The following is a 24691-nucleotide window of genomic DNA, read 5'->3' as shown; positions in this document are numbered from 1 at the left end:
GGTGTAGGATGTACACATATTTCTGGGTTTACATTTGCATGTGTGTGTTCACAAAGGTGGACTCCAAATATTATTGTCCAGTTGCTTACTCACTCACTTTCTACCTTGTTTTCTGTGACAGGGTCCTCCTTAAAGATGGCGCTTGACATTGTAGGTAGATTGTATGGCCTTGGACCTCTAGGGACCTGTCTGTGTTACCTCCCAAGTTTCAGGATTACTGGAAGGTGCTTCTGTGCCTGTTTTGCATCAGTGCTAGTACATCAATCAGGAACTCACACATGTGCTCATAGAATGTGAGTGACTGAGCCATTCAATAGCTTCTGTGTACACTTTTAAAGAATTTTTCCCTTCTTTGCATTGGATGAGCAAACTTTATACATTTGAAGTTATGTGTGTACTGTAAAGGGTAATGAAAATTTATTTAGAAAATAACTTCTAAAATGGTAGAGAAAAATGCCCATACATCAGCAGAAAAGTAATTGAGAATTAAAATTAAAATTAAAAGAGAATTGGGAAGTAAGGGAGGGGCTTCAGACAATGGAAGCCAGTGTTTTCTCCTATTTAGCATACATGTACACAGGATGGTCTTTAGAGAACCAAAAGGGAAAGGATCAGGACCATACAGCCAAGGGGACCAGCAGTATCTGAAACCTTCAAAATGGCCAGGCCCTGTGCTTTTCTGCTGGCTCTGGTGGTGATGAACTACTGGTCAATCTGCTCTCTGGGATGTCACCTGCCTCAGACTCATAACCTCAGGAACAAGAGAGCCTTCACACTCCTGGCACAAATGAGGAGACTCTCCCCCATCTCCTGCCTGAAGGATAGAAAGGACTTTGCATTCCCTCTGGAGAAGGTGGATGCCCAGCACATCCAGAAGGCTCAAGCCATCCCTGTCCTGCGGGAGCTGACCCAGCAGATCCTCTTCCTCTTCAGCTCAAAGGACTCATCTGCTGCTTGGGAGACAGCCCTCCTAGACACCTTCTGCACTGGCCTCCACCAGCAGCTCAATGACCTGCAAGCCTGTCTGATGCAGCAGGTGGGGGAGCAGGAACCTCCCCTGAGCCAGGACGATTCCCTGGTGGCTGTGAGGAAATACTTCCACAGGATCACTGTCTACCTGAGAGAGAAGAACCACAGCCCCTATGCCTGGGAGGTGGTCAGAGCAGAAGTCTGGAGAGCATTGTCTTCCTCAGCCAACTTGCTGTCAAGATTGAGTGAGGAGAAGGAGTAAGTCCTGAGCTAAAGTGGAGAGGATTCTACTGGACTAGGACACTGCACCTCACCTCGTCAATTCGGCTTTCTCTGTGATCTCACTCATTGGATATTTCATACAGTTTACTGTAGAGGCACTAGCTTCTGGAATCATCCAGTTATTTCTATTCATGTATATAGACATTTATTTAAGTATAAAATTATGTTATAATACCATGTGAAATTTTATATTTTCTCTAATACAATAAAACTTTTTTATATGTAATAAAATTATTTTCTGTGTTTATTACATTTTTGTTATATATCTTATATTCTTCCATTGATTATATTTTATCATTTTTTTCTCTTTCTTTAAACTAACATTACAAAGTAAAAACCATGTACATTGATAGGGTATATGCGTAAATCTCATGGTGGTTAAATATAAGCAGACATGCATATTTTATAGTTCTAATTTTTTTTAGGTTTAAAAATCTGAAAATTGTAAGGTGGTTGTGGTGCACGCTTTTAATCCAAGCACTTGGGAGGCAGAGGCAGGTGATCTATGTGAATTTCAGACCAGTCTGTTCTACAGAGTGAGTGCCAGGACATGCTCCAAAAGCTAAATACAGAAACAGTGTCTTGAAAAACAAAAATAAGTAGACAAATAAATAAATCTCCACTATTGCTTAGATTGTTAGTTGGGTTCATCCTTGTAGATCTCTGGGCATTTCCCGATTGCCAGATTTCTTTTTAAATCTATAATGCCTCCCTCTATTATGGTATCTTTTTCTTGTTCTCCTCTATTCTTTCCCTATCTCAATCTTCCTGTTCCCTCATGCCCACCTCTCCCCTCCTCTTCTCCCCTTCTCTTTCTCTTAATTCTCTATCCCCTCCCTCCATGCTCCAAATTTGTTCACGAAATCTTGTCCCTTTCCCCTTCTCCAGGGGATCATTTATATATTACTTAGGGTCCTCCTTGTTTTCTAGTTTTTCTAGCTATGTAAATTCTAGGCTGGTAATCTTTGCTTTATGACTAAAATCCACATATAAGTGAGTACATACCCTGTTTTTCTTTTGTGACTGGGTTACCTCACTCAGGATGGTTTCTCCTAGTTCCATCCATTTGCCTGTGAATTTCAGGATCCTGTTGTTTTTTCCCACTGAGTAGTATTCCAGTGTGTAAAGGCATCACATTTCCATCCATTCTTCAGTTGAGGGGCATCTAGGTTGCTTCCAGTTTCTGGCTATTACAAATAATGCTGCTATGAACATAGATGAATAGATGTCCTTGTTGAATGAATTTGCACCTTTGAGGTATATGTCTAAGAATGAAATTACTGGGTGTTGGATGTAGACTGATTCCCATTTACCTGAGGAACCACCTTACTAATTTCCAAAGAGGCTGTACAGGTTTGCACTCCCACCAGCAGTGGAAGAGTGTTCCCCTTTATCCACAGCATCTCCAGCATAAACTGTCTTTTATTGATCGGGAGAAACAAATAGGCTGAAGAGATGTGTATTCAGGGAGCAATAACTCACAACATAGACAGATGAACACCAGCAGGTTCCTGGTCCCAAGGATGCCTCCAAATGTACTCCTGTCCAGCCTGTGCTGCAAGCAAGAGAGCTCTCCCAGCCCCCTCCTCAGCCTTAGTTTCCCCAGAACATTTGCAGCCCTGTCTCCATCCCCCAATGGGCGTGGTCTATGCCACAGGTGTGGACAATGTGAATATCTCACTAAAGTCTTTGGTGTTTTTGATTTAGCCATTCTGACAGGAGAAAAAATGGTATCTCAGACGGTACATTTTAAAAAATGTATGTCTCCTCTTTGGTAAGCTCATATATTATTACTAATGTATTTAGATCACAGACACACACACACTGAGTTTCCTGCCTCTGACTCTTTCTAGACCTCCCCACCACATTCTCATCCTAACATCATGTCTTGTTTCACTCTTTATCTTTTTATTATAGCCAAACTATAATGAATACTTCCCATATTTACATAGATGTAGGGTGACATCCCCTGAAGGATACGTCATCTACCACTTATGAAAACTGAGTGTCCTTCAGTAGACATCAGCTACCATTGGCAGCTCAATTAGGGATGGGGGATTTGAGCCCCTTCCCTCTCCCTGCTGGGTTGTTGACTGGATAGATCTTGTCTACGTATCTTTTGCCCCCGATCACAGCTGTCCTCAGCACGTGAGTGCTATAGTCCTGTTATGTTCAAAAGATGTTTTTCAGCAATTGTCCTCAATCTTTGGCTTTACAGTTCTTCTGATCCTTCTTCTCAAATGTGCCTTGAGCCTCGGTAGGGGAAGGAGGTGTGATATTAGCATCCCACCTTGGGTGAGTACTCATAGTTGCATATGTTCTCCATTTGATTAACACAGAGTTTCCAAATTAACCACCATCTCCTGCATAAGGAAGTATCTTTTAAGAAGTTTAAGTATCTCACTAGCCTAAGGAAATATATGTAAGTCTTTAAAAGTGTCTATGAGATGCAAAACCAAACACTAGGCTAATCTCTGAGAATCCAGTCAGAGAGGGAGGAGGGAATATATGAGCAAGGGAGGTCAAAATCATGAAGGAGAAATCTACAGAGACAGATGAACCAAATTTATGGGAAATTGTGAACACTAAATAGTTATGGATCTTCCATGGGAATGAGTTAGGGCCTATGCATATAGGATACAGTTGTGTAGCTTGGTGTACCTGAGGGGCCATAACAGTAGGACCAGGATCTTTCCCTGGTGTATGAGCTAGGTTGTGGGAGCCCATTCCCTATGGTGGGATGCCCTTTTCCTATAGCTAAAATGAGGTATTTTCTCTATGTCTGCCTTACCAAGTTCAAAGTTTCTGCACTTACATTCAGGTTATGATTTGATTGCTGTACTAAGTAGCATACAGAGACCTAGTTTCATTCTCCCAGACACAGTTACAAAAGGGACCCCCACCCCAATGTGTGTTGTTGGTAATTCAGAGAATTCAGTTGGAGTTTAGCTGTGAGTATTTATTTCTGGGTCAGCTACCCTGTTGCACTGATTTGCATATCTGCTTTTGTTTGTTAGTGTCCTGCTATTCTGATTATTATACCTCAGTAGTATATGGAACCATGTATTGTTATATATTCCCAATTCTCTTTGTGCTTAAGTGTGTACTTAGTGATTTTTATTTCTGTTTCTGAGTGGAAAGTTGTTAAACTTCTATTGGAACTTCATTAATTTTCAGGTCACGTTCAACGTACAGTCATTTGCACATTATGAATTATTTTATTTCATGATGGTAGGAAATCCACGAGAGCTGTATTGAATGTTACTAATGTTACTGAATTTGCTCCCCATCTGGACAGCAAAAGTCACTCCTCTCTTTTGATTTCATAACAATTGATGTCTTTATTTCCATACTAAGAACCAGAACTGGGTTTTGCTATCTAGGAAAGTAGAAAATACAAAAGTACATAAGTAAGAAAGTAGATAAGTTAGTAAGTAGGTAATGAAAAGTTAAATGTTATAAAAGTTAAAGATACTGATGCTATAGAATTGTTTCATTTTACTGTCTAACATCATTAGGGAGTAAATACAAGGAAAATCAGATAGGCAGAATCCATCATTAAGTGAATGCCTCCAAAATACAGTAAAATTAAAAGAGAAATTATAAATAATTGAAGGACATAAAGTGCTTACTCTCCAGAACAGTCTGAACATCTCTCTACCATGCAGTTTTGAGTTGAATGGAGATGGGGATGCAAGGACCTTCAATCGCTTATTATTCTGAAACTGCACACACAGTTTAAACTTTAGACTGTAATCAAATGACCAGCCATCAGTGTGTCTCATAGTTCAATCTAGTCACTTCAAACACAACAAGTATTCAATGATTAAGTGTTCATCATAGAAGAATATTTGACAATATTTATTTACTATGTATGAAATTAAGACTGGGAAATTTTCTTCTTCAATATAGACAGCATCTTTTTGTTACTAACATCTGGGAACACATGGTACTCAGATCCCTAGAAATCTGAGTCCTAACTGAAAACACAAGCCCTTCACATGAACACACTAAGAGCAGTAATCCTCTAGGATTTAGAATGGTGAAAAGTCAAGCAAATGCCTTACGCAGTATGAGAGCTGAAGTCATCAGGATGTGGTGAGCACACTCTCAGGGGCTGGGGGACAAGAGAAGGATGGAAGGTATTGTGTCACTGTGCAGCAGAGAATGTGGGTAACTCAAAAGCCACTGAGTGAGTCACATGGTACTTGGAAATTGGCATCATACTGGCATCAGATTCTTCACACACTGACCAAGAAGAAATCACCATTCAGGATAGGGGTACTTGTTACAGGTTGAAGAGCACTGTAGACCTTAGTGTTCAAATGACAGACAGAAAGGGAGATACCTACATTAGTCCTGACTTTGAGGAACAGTGAGGCACAACCCCATGGCCTGCAATAATAGGTTCCTGAGAGAGAGAATTGTTAGCAAAGCTGTCAAATGTTATGAGTCACCCATGGGACTAGTCAGGAAAACATCATCTGCTTCTTGATTCTAAAGAGCCTCTGTGCTAGGAGGGCTCTGCCCAATCTCTACGCAGTAAAGGAAACTCAGAGGTGAGAGCCCATCATCTCCTGGATGATGCAAGGGAAACTGCGGGGTGAAGATTACCGCTAAAAATTCTGTTATTTGGTGTATTTTTTCATACACCACTTTGACATTCTACCACAGATCTTCCTATTTATATTTAATATACCTGAGGATTACCAAGAAAATTAAAATTTTATTTCAAACAGTAGCTGAGTCTTATGTTTCCAGCCACAGAGAGAAGGAACACATAAATGAACCATATAAAAGGAGAAAACAACCACTATGGATAAAAGTTGCAAAAGTGAAAATGATTGAAACATTGTTTCTGACTGCTCTGTCATCTCAAATATTCCCATGCATCTGTGGTCACCTTGAAAAGACTCTGACTCCTACTTTAGAGACATTTCTAAAAGAACAGAGTGCATGTAATTTAATCTCATGATGGTTGTGGATGTTAAATGTGTTTATCTACAGGAACCACAGGCTTCAGGAAGAACAGGCCTTATACTTCATATATTTGTTTGTTTGTATATTTCCATTAATTTTAATGTACAATATCTGTAACATTTGTCTATCTAGATATAATGTACTTATATTTACATTTCAATGAATATATGAGACTTGAACTTTCTCAATTTATTTCAGCATTCTTTTCTTTTACTATTTTTGTAAGTTTCTCTAGGTGTCTCTTGCTGTCCTGGAACAAAATATGTAGACCAGGCATACTTTCAACACAGAGATCAGTGTTCCTCTCTCTTCCAAATGTTAAGTAAAAAGATATGAGTAACAACATCTGACCTCAAATTGTATTTCCTCTTTTAACTTTATATTTTTGCTAGTGTTTGCTTTATGTAGGACACACACAGGTTTGTGTATTTGCATTTGCATGTCCATGTTCATTCATGTTAAAAACAAATGTCAATATCCAATTGCTACCTCAGTCACTGCCTGTTTGTGTTACCTTGTAATTTTTAGGAGTCCAGGTATGTGCTACAGTGCTTGAAATTACGTGGGTGCTGTGAAACCAAGCATATACTCCCATGTGTGCTCTAAGAATGTAGATGACAGAGCCATTCAATACCTTTTCCTTTTTTAATGCCAAATTTGTTTTTTTTTTTCAATTTAAATTTGAAACAAGGTTCTTTTACAGGTCAATCCCAGTTACCTAAGCCTCCCATCCTCCCCTATCATAACAACCAAACCCCATCCCATCCCTTTTCTGCTCCACAGGGAGGGTGAAGCCTTCCATGGGGAGTCTTCAAAGTCTGTCATATCATTTAGGGCAGGACTTAGCCCCTCCTACATGTGTCTAGGCAGAGAAGGTATTCTTCTATGTGGGGTGGGTTCCCAAAGTCCATTCATATACTAGCGATAAATACTGATTCATTACTAGAGGCTCCATACTCTGCCCACTCCTCCTAACTCACACTCACATCCAGGGGGTCTGAGTCCATCCTAGGCTGGTTTCCCAGCTATCAGACTGGGATGCCTGAGTGCTCCCATGTTCAGGTCAGCTGATTCTGTGGTTTCTCCAGCCTGGTCTTGACCCATATGCTCATTACTCCTCCCTCTCTATAACTGGATTTCAGGATTTGGCTAGTGTTTAGCTGTGGGAATTTGTTTCTGCTTCTATCAGCTACTAGATGAAGGTTCTAGGATGGCATATAATATTATCATCAATCTCATTATCAGGGAAGGGCATTTAAGGTAGTCTCTCCACTATTGCTTAGGTTGTTAGTTGGTTTCATCCTTGTAGAACTCTAGGCATTTCCCTAGTGCCAGACTTCTCCTTACATCTATAATGACTCCTTCTATTATAGTGTTTCTTTTCTTGTTCTCTGTTCTTTCCCAGTCTTAATCTTTATAGCATGGTGGAATGATAAGATACAGTAGGTTTTTCAAATTGCTCTGTACCTATTGAGTTTTACTATATTGCTGAGTATGTAGCAGATTTTTGAGAAAGTTCCCTGTGGCAGTGAGATGAAGGTGTAGATGGAATGTGCTATAAATGTCTGTTAAACCCTATTAGGACATGGCTTCCGTTAGTTCCCTTGTTTCTTTGTTAAGGTTCTGTCTGGTGGACCTGTCTAGTGTTGAGAGTGAGATGTTGAAATCTCCCACTATAAGTGTGTGAGGTTTTATGTGAGATTTGAGTTTTAGTAATGTTTCTTTTTTGACCGTAAGTGTTTGTATTTAAGGCATAGATGTTCACAAATGAGAGTTCATCTTGATGGATTTCTCCTGTGATGAATAAGACATGACCTGCTTAATCTCTTTTGCTTGATTTTAGTTTAAAGTCTAATTTGCTATATATAAATATTGATAATACCCGATTGTTCTTGGGTCCATTTAATTATAAAGCTTTTTGTCTCAGCCCTTAATTGTTACGAGTAAGGCTTTCCCTGCCATCCTGGACCCACCGCGACGTCAGCCCCCAAATAACACATAGAGACTCTGTATTAGATATAATGCTATTGGCCAGAACTTGTTTTTTTTTTGTTGTTGTTGTTTTTTGTTTGTCTGTTTGTTTGTTTTTTGACAGCTAGCTCTGTCTTAAGAATTAGTCCATTTCTATTAATCTAAGTATTTCCACGTGGTCTCATCTTACTGGAAAGTGGGCCAATGGTTCTGCTCTCTCCAGTCTCTTCATATGACTCCTCTTTACTACTTCCTCTAATCCTCCTTGTCTCCTAGTCCCACCTATCTTGCTTTCCTATTAGCCAACAGTGCTTTCTTCATTAACCAGTATGAGAAGCATATTTACAGAATGACATCTCCCATCACATAACTCTGTCTTTTAAGTTGATGGGTGTTTCTTGTATGCAGCAAAAGGATCAATTCTGTCTTTGTATCCAATCTTTTAGCCTATGTCTCTTTACAGGCAAGTTGAGACCTTTCATGGTGAGGCATATAATGACTATTTATTGCTATTTGTTGTTTGTGTTGGATTTGTTGTTGGTGGTGGTATTTTGTGTGGATCCCTCCCCCATTTTTCTTTAGGCTGTTTGTCAAGTGGGATTATCTATTGCTTATATTTTTGTGGGTCTAGTTAATTTCCTTGGGTTGAAGTTTTCCTTCCAGAACATTTTGTAGTGCTTGATTAGTTGATGTTTATTGTTTAATTCTGGATTTGTCATAGAATATCTTGGTTTCTCCATCAATAGTGATGGAAAGCTTTGCTGGGTATAGTAGTCTGGGCTGGCATGCCTGATACATTAGTATCAGAGGAATGTCTATCCAGGACCTACTGGTCTTCAGAGTTTCCATGGAGAAGTCAGGTGTAATTCTGATAGGTTTTCCTTTACATGTTACTTGGCCCTTTTCCTTTGCTGATCTTAATATTCTTTCTGTATTATTCTGTTTTGATTATTATGTGGCAAGAGGACTTTATCTTTTGGTTCACAGTATTTCATGTTCTGTAAGCTTCTTGTAATTTCATAGGTTAGGAAAGTTTCCTATGATTTTGATGAAATTATTTTCTGTACCTCTGAATTGGGTTTCTCCACCTTCTTCTATGCCTATTACTCTTAGGTTGGTCTTTTCATGGTGTCCCTCCCATACTTCCTGGATGTGTTGTGACAGGAATTTGTTGGACTTAAGATTTTCTTTGGTTGGAATCTATATCTCCTAGTGTATCTTCAATGCCTGAGATACTGTCTTCTATCTCTTTTAGTATATTTCCAGCATTCCCTCAGACTGTGATATTTTTATTGTTGTTGTTTGTTTTGTTGTTGTTTTTGTCTATATGCCAGCTTTCAAACATTGAGTGTTTGAATTGTTTCTTGTAATTTTTGGGTTCTCTGTTGCTCAATTTCTTGAATTTTTTTGTTCCATTCCTTTAAGAGGTTTTCTCATTACCTCTTTGGGGGTCTCTATCATCATCCTAAAGTTGTTTATAGGGTCATTCTCTTCTGTTTCATTTGCATTGAATGTTCAAGCCTTGCTGGTGTGGAGTCCCTAGACTCTGGTGTAGTCATATTGATCTTTTTGTTGTTAACTGTATTCTTATACTGTCATCTACCCATCTATACTTCCAGATCATACTGGTAGGGTCTCTCCCTCTTCTGGTTATTGTGGGACCAAGGTTCTCTTCTAGTGGGTGAAAGCAGTTGCTGTAATCTCATGTCTTACCTAATCCAGTGGGTGGTGGGACTCCTCCCATGGTTGGAGGCTGGACTAAGATGCCTGGTGCCTCAGGGTGGGCCAGTCTCTAGGTCGGCTCCCCTTCACTCAGTCCACAGTCCTCAGGACACTCCAAGCAGTGCACCAGAAGGCATGACAGAAACCCATTCAATGCCTTTTAAATACATGTTTTGAGTGAAATTATTTTTATTCTTTACATTTGATGAGTAAACTTCAGATAATTGATAAATATCTATATGGTAAAAGTTAATTAAAATTGATTCAGAGGATAAATTCTAAGGTGCTTTTGTTGAGATAAACAGGGAATGTTGATACAACAATGAAAACCAAAATGCTTATAAAAAAGATTCCAGAAAGAGCAGAGAATGAAAGTGAAAAAAGAATTAGGAAGTAAAGGAAGGACATTCAAAAGGAGGATACTAGTGCTTCACCCCATTGAAACACCTGCTTAAGGAGGGTTTGCAGAGAACCTAGGGGAAAGATTGATTAAAACAGATCCTAGGGAGACAACAGCTCCTGGAAGAACTACAAGGTATAGGCCCTGTGCTTTCCTGATGGCTGTGGTGTCGATGATACTGATCAGTATCCTCTCTAGGATGCCATCTGCCTCAAATCATTACATAAGGAACAAAACAGTCCTGATACTCCTGAAACAAATGAGGAGACTCTCCCCTCTCTCCTGTCTGAAGGACAGAAAGGACTTTGAATTCCCTCTAGAGAAGGTGGATTCCCAGCACATCCAGAAGGCTCAAGCCATCCCTGTCCTGCATGAGCTGACTCAGAAATTTCCTGATCCTCTTTGGCTCCAAGAACTCATTTGCTGCTTGGGAGACAGCCCTGCTAGACACCTTCTGCACTGGCCTCCACCAGCAGCTCAATGACCTGCAAGCCTGTCTGATGCAGCAGGTGGGGGAGCAGGAACCTCCCCTGAGCCAGGAAGACTCCCTGGTGGCTGTGAGGAAATACTTCCACAGGATCACTGTCTACCTGAGAGAGAAGAACCACAGCCCCTATGCCTGGGAGGTGGTCAGAGCAGAAGTCTGGAGAGCCCTGACTTCCTCAGATACCTTGCTGGCAAGATTGAGTGAGGAGAAAGAGTAAGCCCTGAGCCAAAGAGGAGAGGACTCTTCTAGGCTAGGACACTGCACCTTACTATTCAGATTCTGCAATCCTGAAATCATTAATTATTTTGACACAAACCCAATGAACCTACCTAGGTTCTTCATCAAGAATGGGCAATACTGGGTCTATATGTAAAGACCTTTGTTCTCCATATTTTCATATTTACTGATTTATTGAACTATATTTGACTTAAGTTCTTTTCATTTATTTCATGATAGTGATATATATTTGTTATTGAAGTAAATACATATGTAACCAGATTATTTTCTGTTCTATAAATTATTTCTTAACATATCTTACCATTTCCATTCTTTGAATCATTTCAAAAATTCATAATGCTTTGATATGATACTCTTCACCATAAAAATTACATGCAAAACCAGTGTTCACATTGTTGTTGATATTTAACATTGCCTATTGTTTAGATGAGCAGATATACCCATCTCACACTTTTCATTCACTGATGATGAAGCTTAAATCATTACATTTCTCCAGTATAGAGTACTTTCCTGTATATATAACCAGCATATGTATATACCTGTTATATGTAGTAAGCCAGAATGTCTTGCTCCTGTATAATTCTGACTTAGTCTTTGGCCAACTATACCTCATACTTATTCCCTGACATCTTCCTATTATTTTATTCTCAAGTTCTGTGGGTTTATATGAAGACAAATGCCCTTCACATAAACAACTAGAAATAAAAACAGTAACCTTCTATGAGTTATGAAACTTAAACCAAGAAGATTGAATTTATCCTTGTAAGCACATCCTTATAGAGTAAGATACAAGAAGGAGGGCTGAGGATGTGATTTCACAGTGCATCAGAGAGTGTTAATGAACTTGAGGGCTTCTGAGTAAATCTTATGGGTAATGGAGAAGTAACACAATCCTGGAATCAGACTCTGCACACATATACACATCAAGGAGGAGCCAGCACTGAGTGTCTCGGTGATTGTCACAGGGTGAAGAAAAGAACACTGTAGACCTCAGCGTGAAGGGAGTGGGCAGAAAGGAGGGGTCAACACTGATCCTTACTTAGAGAGACCGGGGAAGCACAGTCCTGTGGCCTATAGGAATTCATTCCTGAGTGGAAGCAATTTCAGAGAATCCCTTTGCTTGTAATGAGTCGCCTATGGGAATAAATAGGAATAGCTCCATCCTCTTGTTCTTCATTATGATGAGACTCTGTGCTATGAATCAGTGTGCAGGTATAGAAGACTAAGTGGCTATGGATCATCATTTTACTTTTCAAGTGAATACATGAGTATTCTAGGAATTAAATAATTCTCTGTGTGTACATCTTTGTGTGTGCCTGTGCACATGCATATGTGTGCATGGGTACAAAATTGTGTTCTTGAAATGGAGGATTGATGGACTTTCAGACAGACACAAGCTAAACTATCATTAGAGCATACCTACTAACATTCTGAAGAGATTCCTCATTTCTTTCACCTCCCCAAATATTTGAAGTTTAAAGGTTAGTCCTGTCCCTAATGGGAATCCATAGGAATTACAGAAAGATGGACAGACTTCCTGGTAAGGATTCCAAGACAGAGGCATCAGAAAGCCATGAAGACTGTGTAGATGAAAGAGACTAAGAAGGTTCTATATGGCCAGGAATCCATCACCAGGACCAATAGACACACAGAGAAGTGGGCATGTTTCCCATGTCTATCAATAGTGTACCTAGAAAATAGTAGAAACTGAAATTTTCAAGAGCACAAAATTAAATATTCCAGTTAGGTACAATTTGTGTGCAAGTAGTGTCCCAATGTTCTCATACACAGAAGATCTTTATACATACTCTAAAACAATATAGACTTATTTGTTGCCATTGATAAAATTAATTTATGTATCATTTACAGAATGATGACAAAGACTTTGAAGTTTGCAAATACACAGAACACACTGTGCAGTTCCCTAGCTGCTATAAATGTTGAGAAGCTAGCACTGCTTCCATTAGGATTTGATACAAACATTGTTTATATGGACTTAATCACACTACAGAGTCCTCTGCATGAGAATAACTATCACATGCTGATTAAAGTGATTATAAATTTGTTATTATTTTAATAGTACTGTGGCATAGCATTTTAGATCCTAAGTCTTTGAAATACAAAGTTCAGACACTCTCCATGTATGTTGTGGTTTGGATATAAAACATCTCTCAGGGTTTGCTATATTGGAGGTAGGTACCCATGGGAGCAGTGTTCTGAGGGGAACATGAGCCTTCATCACATCCTTAAGGAACAAACTGTATCAGTACAAATCCATGGATTGTTTCCAATGAGTGAACCCACTAGGTAGTGAGGCTTTGCTGGAGGAAGGTTAGGGGGCTCCATGTTAAGAACACACTTTGTCTCTATCTGCTCTTTGGCCACCATGAACTGAGTGACTTTGCAAATCACATGGTCTTCTTACTATGCAATGGATCCAGAAATCCATGGAGTTAATATTCTAAAGTTGTTAAGCAAAGTGAATTAAAATTTAACTTTCAGATTTTTAATATCATATTAGTCAAGTGTGTGTGTGTTTGTGTGTGTGTTTATGTGTGTGATTACATGTGTGAATGTGTCTGAGGGTGCGTGCATATATGTCTGTGTGTCTCTCAGAGTGGTTATTTATTTGTGCATATGTGTCTATGTGTGGTAGTTTTGTGTGCATATGTGAGAATGTGTGTGAATGTGTGTCTAAGGATATGTGTGTGTGTGTGTGTGTGTGTGTGTGTGTGCGCGCGCGCACGCCTGTATTTGGGTATGTTAGGTGTATATGTGGAATTTGAGTGTTTGTACATATGTGTGTATTTTTGTGTATGTGTGTGTATGTGTGGGAATTTGTTCATTGTGTAATTATATGAGCATGTGGTGTTTATGTTTCCATGGTGTTTGCATATATTTTTATATCTGAGAATGTGTTCATTAGTATGTTCCTGTGTGTATGAATGAGTGAGTGTGTATTTATGTATGTATTGGAAATCTGTCTTATGTGTGATTGTGTGTGAATACATGTGTAGGGGAGTGTATTTATGTGTGTCTGTATGTGCGTGTGTATTTGTGTGTGGGAATATGTGTGCACATATTTGTATGAGTGTGTATTTGTGTGTTTCTTCCTGTGTGTGCATTTGTGTCAGTGTGTGTATCTGTGTGTTAGTAAGTATATGTGTGTTTGTGTGCATGTGAGTATGCATGATGATTTGCATGTATCTGTGTGAGGGTGTTTCTATGTTTGGTGCATGTGTATATGATAGTGTGTGTCTGTGTGTAATCATGTTAATATATTAATGAGTGTGAGTACCTGTGTGAGTGTGTATGTGTATCATGGTGTGTGGGTGTTGTATGTGCATGCATGCATTGAGTGTGCCTGTGTGGAAACAAGCTTGCCAAGTGTATATGTAGTGGTAAGAGTCCAACTTACAAGAGTTGGTTTTTCTTGGTCAGCCATGGGTTCCAGAAATCAAACTCAGCTCACGAACCTTGAGCAGTAAGCCTTTACACTTTGAGTCTTCATAATGGCATGACAACCATTTGATGGATAAAGAAGATACACTGATGGTTTAGTTAATATTATATAAACATTAATATTGGAGCTAATGTAGGCAAGTTGAAGGAATTAACTTAATAAAGCCTTTAAACATTGGAAAAATTTAAAATGTGTCATTGACATCCATACTTGTTTTCTATTTTGGATGTTTCAGACAGAGTCCTTTGAGTAGCCGTACTGTTCTGGAACTCCATCAGTAGGCCAGACTAGCCTTGAAATCATAGGCATTGCCTCCCAAGTACTGGGATTAAAGCTGTGCACCACCACCATTATGAGCCTAAATATTTTACTTTTGAAACAATTTCAGTCTTATATTTATAATTAAAAATTTATAATTAATATATATATATTTATATATTAAAACAAAGTTGTGAAGTTATGTTAAAGTGACTTTCAATACTTTTAAATACAACTTTTAGAGAAGATTGTCTTTACCCACAATGTGTAAATTTCAACAAAGAAGGCTCATCTGTGGTGTAAGATTTAATGACATTTCCATTTGCAAAATGAAAAATTGTAAGTCAGCTTTCTGAGGGCAGCAGTGAAAGAGGAAGCAAAGATGAAAACTAAAAGCTTTTAGAAAAAATTCCCAGACACAAGGAGAGAATGAGTTAACCAAATTGAAAAGACAATTGGAAAGTGAGAGGAGGGCATTCAGAAAATGGAAAATAGTGGTTTTTTCCTATTTAAGAACGATGCTCACAGCATGGTCTTCAGAGAACCTAGAGGGAAAGACTCAGGACCACAGAGCCCAGAGGATCAGCAGCAGCTGCAGCATCCACAATGGCTAGACCCTTTGCTTTCCTGATGGCCCTGGTGGTGTTGAACTACTGGTCAACATGCTGTCTGGGATGTGACCTACGTCAGACTTATACCCACATGAAAAATAAAATCTTGAATCCCCTAGACGAATTGAAGAGACCCTCCCTTGTCTCCTGCCTGAAGGACAGAAAGGACTTTGCATTCCCTCTGAAGAAGGTGGATGCCCAGCACATCCAGAAGGCACAAGCAATCTCTTTCCTACAGGGGCTGGCCCAGCAGGTCCTGACCCTCTTGGTGCCAATGGACTCATCTCATGTTTGGGAGAAAAAAGTCCTGGAAACATTCCTTAGTGATCTCAATGACCAGCTCAAACTCCTGACAACATGTCAGGGGATGGGTGATTCGCAGGTGACTGTGAATGATTACTTCCACAGGATCACTGTCTACCTGAAGGAGAAGAAATACAGCCCCTGTGCCTGGGAGGTGGTCAGAGCAGAAATCTGGAGAGCCCTGACTTTTTTAAACAACTTGCTGCCAATATTTGCTGAGAAGAAGGAAGCCCTAACAAAAATGGAGAGGACTCTCCTGAGCTAGGAGAGTATATATGTGTATTATGTGTGTATTTATGTTACTATTTATGTAATTTAAGTTATGTAATTTAAGACTTGCAGTTTTTATTTTCTTTAATGATGCAAAGAATCATATGCAATTAAATTATTTTGAATCCTATTCAATTTTCTGTATAAAACATTTGTGATTTCTTTTTGGTTTTTGTTGTTTAATTTAAATTAGAGACTAGCTTGTTTTACATGTCAATCCCAGTTCGCTCACCCTCCCCTCCTCACCTGCCCTCCACCAACCCCCATTCCTTTCCCCTCCCCAGGGAAAATGAGGCCCTCCATGGGATTTCATCAAAGACTGACATATAATTTGGAGCAGGTCCTAAGCCTTCCCCCATGTGTCTAGGCTGAGGGGATATCTCTCTGTGTAAAATGGGCTCCCAAAGTCCATTCATATCTAGGAATAAATACATTTCCACTACCAGAGGCCCCATTGATTGCCCAGGCTTCCTAACTCACACCTATGTTTAAAGGGTCTGGATTGGTTCTGTGCTGGTTTCCCAGCTATCAGTCTTAGGTCCATGAGCTCCCACTTGTTCACATCAGCTGTTTCTGTGGGTTTCTCCAACCTGGTCTTGACCCTTTTGCTCATCACTTCTCCCTCTCTGCAACTGGATCCCAGGAGTTTGGCTAAGTGTTTAGCTGTGGATATCTGCTTCTGCTTCCATCAGCTACTGGATGAAGGCTCTAGGATGGCATTTAAGTTAGACTCTCCACTATTGCTTAGAGTGTTACTTGGGGTCATCTTTTTAGATCTCTGGACATTTTCCTAGTTCCAGATTTCTCTTTAAATCTGTAATGGCTCCCTCTATTACGGTATTTCTTTTCTTGCTCTACTCTATTCTTCTACAACTCAGGCTTCCTACTCCCTTATGTCTTCCTTTCCCCTCCTCTTCTCCCCTTCTCTTTCTCCTAAATCCTTCTCACCTCCCCCCATCCTCCTAATTTGTTCAGGAGATCTTGTCCATTTACCCTTTTCAGGGGGATCATGTATGTCTCTTTTAAGGACCTCCTTGTTTCCTAGCTTCTCTAGCTGAGTGGATTGTAGAATGGTAATCCTTTGCTCTATGTCTAAAATCCATATATGAGTGAGTACCATGTTTGTCTTTTTGTGACTCGGTTACCTTCCTCAAGATGATTTCTTCTAGTCCCATCCATGTGCCTGTAGATTTCAAGAGTCCATTGTATTTTTCTTTAGTTAAGGGGCTTCTAGGTTGCTTCCAAGTTTGTGATTTCTTAATGCAGTATCTTTTCCATTTTTTGCAGTCTTTTTATGCTGATACTTTGCAACATAAAAATTGTAAAAATGAACACTGTCTAAAATACATGTGTACACTGCACAGTATTTAGAGAAACTGTAATGTATTCCTCTGCTTATCTGCAGCATATTGTATTTACTGCATGTAATCCAGCATGCTGTCCAATAAAAAGCCATAGAATCGGGATCTTGTGATATAATGACCTAGTCTTCTTTGATGTATATTCGCCAGTTAATCCTGCCTCAGACTCTCCTGACCTCTGGTACCTTAGATCTATTCTTGGCTTCAATGAGTTTTAACCAGTTTGGATTCTAATATGAGTGAGATAATGTAAAACAATATGAAATAGATTACAGAAAGCCAATTAGCCTGCCTGTCTAACACAGACAAACATACCAGGATATCAGGAAAACAACACCATTCATAAAAGCCTCTAGAAACATCTCTTGGATTAAATCCCACCAGGGAAATGAAATCCTCTAAAATTATTCCTTTGAAAAACCACTATGCCCTCTCCATTTCAATGGGGTTTCTCCTTGCCATCCTCATACTGTTCCTCTTCCTCCTTTTCATCCTTGTTTTCTTGGAGATTCTAGTTATGCATGGACACAGGTCCATCTCCTGGAGCTAAGGTAGCAACTTTTAGGGGCCTCAACCCTAATCTATCTCTCTCAGAAGCCACCGGTTTCTGCAGTTCCTCAGCGAGAGGTGGGTTTTCCTTCATTTTCCAAGCTTGGCTAATGTCTGAAGTGGTCTTGTTCACTCAGTCACAGCCACTCTCAGTTCATCTGTGCATCTACCCTGCTGTGGCCATGACGGCTACCTTGCTGTAGTCATACACTGCCTCTGCCTCTTACAATTCTTCTGCTCCCTCTTCTGCAATGATCCTTGGGGCCCTTTATTTTCTGTTCAATGATCAGTTGTGGTCACTATGTTTATTGCCAACGAGTGCAAGAGGCTTCTGTTGTAAGGGGATATAATGCTGCAGCAATGCTCTCTTAAACATATAGCTGTAATTTGAATCCATGTACTGACTGTGACACTACAAATACAACACTGCATTTATTCTCCGGTATATGCATGCCTCCATATACAAGTGATAATTCTTGGAGTAAAATAATTTAAAGTTGGATTTTGTGATGTTTTGTATAGGAATGGCCCCATAGACTGGTGTGTTTCAATGCTTGGCCCTTTGGGGAGTGGCACTATTAGGAGGTGCAGCCTTTTTTTGGTGTAGGTGTGGCCTTGCTGTAGGAAGTGTGCCACAGTAGAGTTGGACTTTGATGTCTTATATGCTCAAACTTGGCGTAGTGTGGCAGTCCCCTGCTTCTGCCTGTTTATGAAGGTGTAGAACTCAGCTCCTTCTCCAGTACAATGTTTTCCTGCCTACTTACTGCTTGTTTCCCAGAATGAATACACCTCTGAAACTGTAAGCCAGCTCTGATTAAATGTCTTCCTTTATACCATTGCTGTGGCCATGGAGTCTGTGTTTAGCAATAGAAACTGTAGGACAGATTGTATTGAACATGCAGATCCTTAGGAAATATGAAGTTGCCTTCATAACATCATTGTGCTTAATCAACATATATCTTTCCCAGTGAATCCTAGTAGCTAATGTCATTGCTACTGTTTTCTCACATGGATGACTAACCAGTCCCTTTCTTTGGCTTTCATTTCCAATTACATCATAGTTCTTTGGTCCATTGTCACAATCCAACATTAGGATTTTCTTTTTAGGAAACTCGAAAATAAAAATAATGCATATGTGGAGAGTTCTGTCATCATACCAACACTTTAGGGAAACAGAAATCATTAATGGAAAAGTGTAGACTGTTGAAGTTCTGAAAGCCTTTGCTGTCTGTCAGAATATGTTGAATACCTCTACAATTAAACACATTGGAAAGCAAGATTAATCACTGAAGTCAGTATTCAATGGGGAATTGATGACTTACAAATATTTCTTATAGGATTGGTGTCCTAGACTAAAACTAAAACTAAATTTTGGAATGTATGTATGTATGTATGTATGTATGTATATTGGTGTATTGTAATTAGTAGTACATGCTATATATAATAATGTATATATGTGTGTACACACCTTTCTAGTATATTCCTAGTACCTCCCTGCATTCCCAGAATGCATCTGTCAGACTTACAGTCCTGCTTTCCTTCTTCATGATATGGAAAGCCCCATCCTTCTTATCGTCTCATTAATAAGCTCTGCTCACTGCACAACTTATTTTTAGACCATTTCAATTTCTGGGTCACAATTTTTCCTGGAAAACATAGTCAACCACTAGGAGTCATTCAAGTTTTGTGACTAACTCTCATCTCATATAAGCATGTAAGAGAGAACTTGCTTTTTTTTCTTTTCCTTTTTTTTTTTATTTTTGAATGAGAGTGTTCTCCTGCTGACTTAATGCTGACTATGGCCAAAATCAGAGGCAGGGTGAGTGTATGGTGGGGAGGGGGAAAAGACAATCTTCTCAATTTTTGCAATACAGGTAAACATTTAGAGGGCAAGAGCGCCACCTACTGGCCACCAGTTCAAAGAAAAAACAGATTAACCCTGGCATGTTCCCAGTTTTCTCCACAACTAAGTGTATTTGCCCAGTAGAAAGAATTGCAGTTTGGAAGACTCCATTCCCTTCACTTCTCATCTGAGTTGGAAGCTTCCTGCCAGGTCCACACAGGTCATGTCTACTGGACACAAGATAACACAACATGCAGAAATTGTTACTGAGTTGTTTTGGTTGTTGTAGTTGTTTTTTGTTTGTTTGTTTTTCTTTCTCCCTCTACGTTCTGTAGAGGAAGTTCTGTGTATAGTTCAAGTGGTAGCTATTTACAAAGCTCTGTGTCTGACCTCACATCTTGAGGTCATAAAGCATTTGGAATACATCTTGAAACTGAGCAAACCATGACTGAGACAGAGTATCTGAACCCACAGAAGAGATTATTTTTACCTGTTCCTCTGTCTACTGAGACGAGCAAACATGACTTCAAAAGTTCAGGTAAACTCTTTTGTATCAGGAATTCTAATTGGTCTTTATAATAAAACCCCGAAGTCAGATATACTGGTAAATCTGCAAGATTAGAGAGGCAGAGCAGCCAGACACTAGTTCTTTCCTCTACTGAATCCTCAAGCCAAATAGTGATTTGTCTCTAGGATCCCCAGACTGAAATCTCTGAGATCCTTTCTCCTCTCACCTCATACTCCATTCTCAGCCCAGTCATGTCATTCCTGTATCCACCCCCACCCCTGTCCCACCCCCAGTGCTGAGAGTAAAGGCTGTGACTCTGAGTACTGAGATTAAATGTGTGAGCCACCACTTCCTTTCTCTGTTTCTTTTTGAGACTGATCAATCTAGTGTAGCTTAGGGTGGCCTTGAACTCACAGAGATCCGTCTGCATCTACCTCCTGAATGCTAGGATTAAAGGCATGTGCCACCACTGCCTGGCCTCCATGGTCAACTAGTGGCTTAGCTTTGCACTCTGTTCTTCAGTCAAGCCTTATTTGTTAGATCGCAAACAAAATATCGCCATACTCTTCCACAATAGAACAGGCCACATGGGGCAACCTGAATCTTTGTTACAGATCATGGTCACTCTTAATTGATGCAGAATAAATTAGTTCTTATTCCTACTGGAGCAAGATCTATGTTTAACAGGGGCAAACACAGTTCAACAGCCCAAAGCATCTTGACCCATCAGTCCTTTTGAGTTTTGCAGGATATGTGGATGGAGGAAGACAACACTCATCTGTAGGTACAGCTGCTAGAAACCCCTGAGTTTCATCAATTCCATATATTACACACACACACACACACACACACACACACACACACACACGCGCGCGCGCGTGTGTGTGTGTTTGTGTATGTGTATTTGGGAGTTTCACATCATGCACCCTAATCCCATACACTTCCCTGAAAACTCATGTCTGCCATTCATTTCTTCAGCATTTTCCCCCAAAGAAATTCTCCACATAAAATTAATTCAAAACAAAATGAAAGAAACAAACCACCTTGATCAATATCTTTCCTGCCTCTAATATGTCTTCATTTGACCTAATGGCATTGGGAAATTCGGTGTATCACACAGTATACCTTTTTGTCCAATGAGCCCTACCCTCAAATGTTTATGGCAATGACTCATTGGTCTGGTTCAAGGTCTCAGGCCTCTGGCACACCATCATCACTGGACCATATTGAAACCCTCCTTGGATATTATGCTGTTGTGCCAACTCTGTCATAGAGATCCTGTGGCTGTCATTCTGCAAGACCTATCATCTCTCATACTCCACAAAGACATAAAAGGGGTAGATAGACGTTAGTGTTACTCAACACAGGGGCCATGATGTGGGCTTACATTGTAGCTGAGCCCCTCAGTTTTTACTGCTGGGACTGTCCCCTCAGATGAGGGGCAGAGCCATCTCTCCTCCACCAATGCCATTAAGGCCAGCTATCCCATGCCTATGGTAAATGACCTTCCCCCGCTATGGGGCTAATTTTCCCCTGAGGGCCTGGTCAAACTCTCCAGCTGCAGTGTCCAGTGAGGCGCTGGGCCTGCTATCCCAGGGTTAGTTTACAGCGGAGCAGAGCTCAACATAGTCTTCAGATATCACCATGCATGGTTCCTATGGACCATAGATATCATCATAGACACCAGCTTCAGCAAGACCATGGACCCATATTACAGTGTCCTGTGCATGAATAAACATCTCATGCTGATTAATATGATTATAAATTTGATATCATTTTAATAGTACTCATGGCACAGTAGTTGATATCCCAAGCCTTTGAAATACAAAGTTCAAACACTTTACATGTATGTTGTGGTTGGGATATAAAACATCTCTCAAATTTGCTGTATTGGAGGTTGACACTCGTGAGAGCAGTGTTCTCAGGGAGCATGAGCCCTCATCTCATCCTTAAGGAACAAACCGTATAAATGCAAATCCATGGATTGTTTCAGATGGATGAACCACTAGATAGTGAGGCTTTGCTGGAAGAAAGTTAGGGGGCTCCATGCTAAGAACATTCTTCCTCTCTGTCTTTGGTCACCATGAAGTGAGGGACTTTGTGAATCACATGTCTTCCTACAATGAAGTGGATCCAGAAATCCAATGAGTCATGTTCTAAAGTTGTGAGATAAAATAAATGAAAATTTGTCTTTGAGATTTTAAATATCTCTTTAATCTTGTGTATGTGTGTGCATGTGTGTCCATATGTGTCTTTATGTCTATGTGCGTGTGATATGTTTATGTGTGTGAGTCTGTATGTGTGTATGCATGTGTGTTTATAGAAATCCTGTATTTGAATTTGTATGCAAGGATCTGTATGTGTATGTGTCTGTATGTGTAGTGTGTGTTTGTGTGAAATGTGAGTGTATGTGTATGCATATAAATGTGTCTATTTGTCAGAATGGGTGCATATGTGTGGAAATTTGTGCATGCGTGTATGTGTGTGTTTTGTGTGACTGTGGGTTTGTGTATGTGTTTGTGTGTTTTATGGGAATGTGCATGCACATGTGTTTTAGTATATGTGTCTGTGCTTATTTGTCAAAATGCATGTCTTCTGTGGGATTGTGTGTTTCATTGTGTAAGTAGATTTTCATGCATGTAGGAGTTCCTTGTGTGGGAATGCATGTATATGGACTTGTGTTTGGACATGTGTGTGGGACTGTGTGTTTATGAGTGTGTATTGTGCAAGTGTGTACATTTATGAGTTTGGGTGTGTGTCTGTGACTGTGTTTGGATGTGTGAGTGTCTGCATTTGAGTGTGTGTGCACTTGTACACATGTATATATCTGTGAGAGTCTCTGAGATTCTGTCTGTGTTTTTCTACCTATGCATCTATGAGTGTGTGTGTGTGTGTGTGTGTGTGTGTATGTGTGTAACATGAATTAATAAAAGACCCATAGAGTTATATTGGATTTCAAGCTTTAAGCTGAAGTTCAGAAAAGCAAAGCAGATGGCCATTAGCTCTTACCTCTACTTCAGACTTTAAGGGATGATTCTGTCTCTAGGAGCTCTCATCAAGTCTCAGACTATAACCTTTCCTGAGCCTGGCTGGAGAATGATTACCTCTACTATCTTCAATGTGGCTGGAAATTAAATGCTTCTCCTGAATACTTGCCCCGGTCTTTTATACCCCTTTAGAGCTTGGATTAAAGTGTGAGTTAAAATTCTCTTTTAGACTGATTCAATCTTGTGTATAAATGGGTGGCCTTGACTTCACAGAGATCTCTCTATTTCTTAATCCTGAGTCCTAGGATTAAAGGTGTACAGCACCACCTCCTAGCTTCTGGTTGCTGGGATTAAAGGAGTGTATCCCAACTGTTTGACCTCTATAGCTTGAGGCTCTCTTTTCTTTCCTGAATCCTCAGTCAAAATTTAATATATCATAAATAATATACCACTGTTTGTGTCTGTGTGTATGTGTGTGTGCATTTTGTGTGAGTGTGTATCTGGGTTGTATGTGAATGGGATGATATGTGTCTGATCATGTGTATGAATTTGCTTATGTATATATGCACACACACAATATATATGTATACATGTATATGTATATATAATATATACATATACTGTGTGTGTGTATGTGTGTGAGACTGTGTGTCCATGTATCTGTATTTATGTATTTATGTGCAAGTAAAATGAGAAAGTGTGTATATCTATGTGTGTGAGTATGTGTCTGAGGATGTGTTGTGCATGCAAAAGATTACCTCTCATTGTATATGGTAGTGTGAGGCCAAATTACAGGAGTAAGTTCTCTGTCTCAATCATGGGATCAAAGAATCAGACTCAGTTCATCAACACTGACTAGAAAGCTGTTTTCTACAACCATCCATTAAATAACTAATTAACTGTGATGTTTAAAGTAACCTTTTATATACACTTATTTTACAAATTATGCATGTAATTTCAAGAATTCAATTTTATTAGTTTAAATGTTAGGAAATATTAAAATACACCTCTACATCAACATTTTTAAGTTAGAAAATTTTGGATCATACCATACATTATGAATTAAATATTTAAGTAAATGATATAACTAAAACAAAATAATTATGAAATGAAACTCAGTAACTCAGGAATTTTAAGAGAAAATTTTGTCTTCACAATAAGGGGGCAAACTAATAATGCAAATCCTTGGTGTAACAGCTAATGATAATTCTATTTAGAAAAAGAAAACCAACAAAACAACTTTTGAGGGAAACAGGGAAAGGGGAAGCCAAAAGAAAATCAAAGGGGTTTAGAACAAATGCTCAAACACAGAAAGAAAATAGTTAAGAGAGTGTAAAATAATTGGAAATAAGGGGGAAGGCATTTAGAAAATAATATTAGTGTTTTCCCTTATATAAGATACATGCACACATCATAGTCTTCAGAGAACCTAGAGGGGAAGGTTCAGGACCACACAAGCCAGGGGACCAGTGGCTGCTGCAACATCCACA

At 39.5% G+C, this 24691-nt stretch overlaps 2 protein-coding genes and 1 pseudogene across 2 annotated transcripts; all 3 read left to right on the top strand.

The window, feature by feature from the left end:
- Positions 1–658: 658 nt before the first annotated feature.
- LOC127224844 (interferon alpha-12) lies at positions 659–1231 on the top strand. Its single transcript, XM_051187995.1, has one exon. The coding sequence runs from the start codon at positions 659–661 to the stop codon at positions 1229–1231; it is 573 nt and encodes a 190-aa protein (XP_051043952.1).
- A 4059-nt stretch (positions 1232–5290) lies between these two features.
- LOC127224802 (interferon alpha-12-like) lies at positions 5291–11028 on the top strand (annotated as a pseudogene).
- A 4347-nt stretch (positions 11029–15375) lies between these two features.
- On the top strand, positions 15376–15948 carry LOC127224801 (interferon alpha-9-like). The gene has a single exon (XM_051187968.1). It carries the CDS (start codon positions 15376–15378, stop codon positions 15946–15948), a length of 573 nt encoding a protein of 190 aa, XP_051043925.1.
- The last annotated feature ends 8743 nt before the right edge of the window (positions 15949–24691 follow it).

The sequence above is a fragment of the Phodopus roborovskii genome, unplaced genomic scaffold (assembly GCF_943737965.1).
Source record: "Phodopus roborovskii unplaced genomic scaffold, PHOROB, whole genome shotgun sequence".
Classification (NCBI taxonomy): Eukaryota; Metazoa; Chordata; class Mammalia; order Rodentia; family Cricetidae; genus Phodopus; species Phodopus roborovskii.
This window is presented reverse-complemented; position numbering and strand designations above follow the sequence as displayed.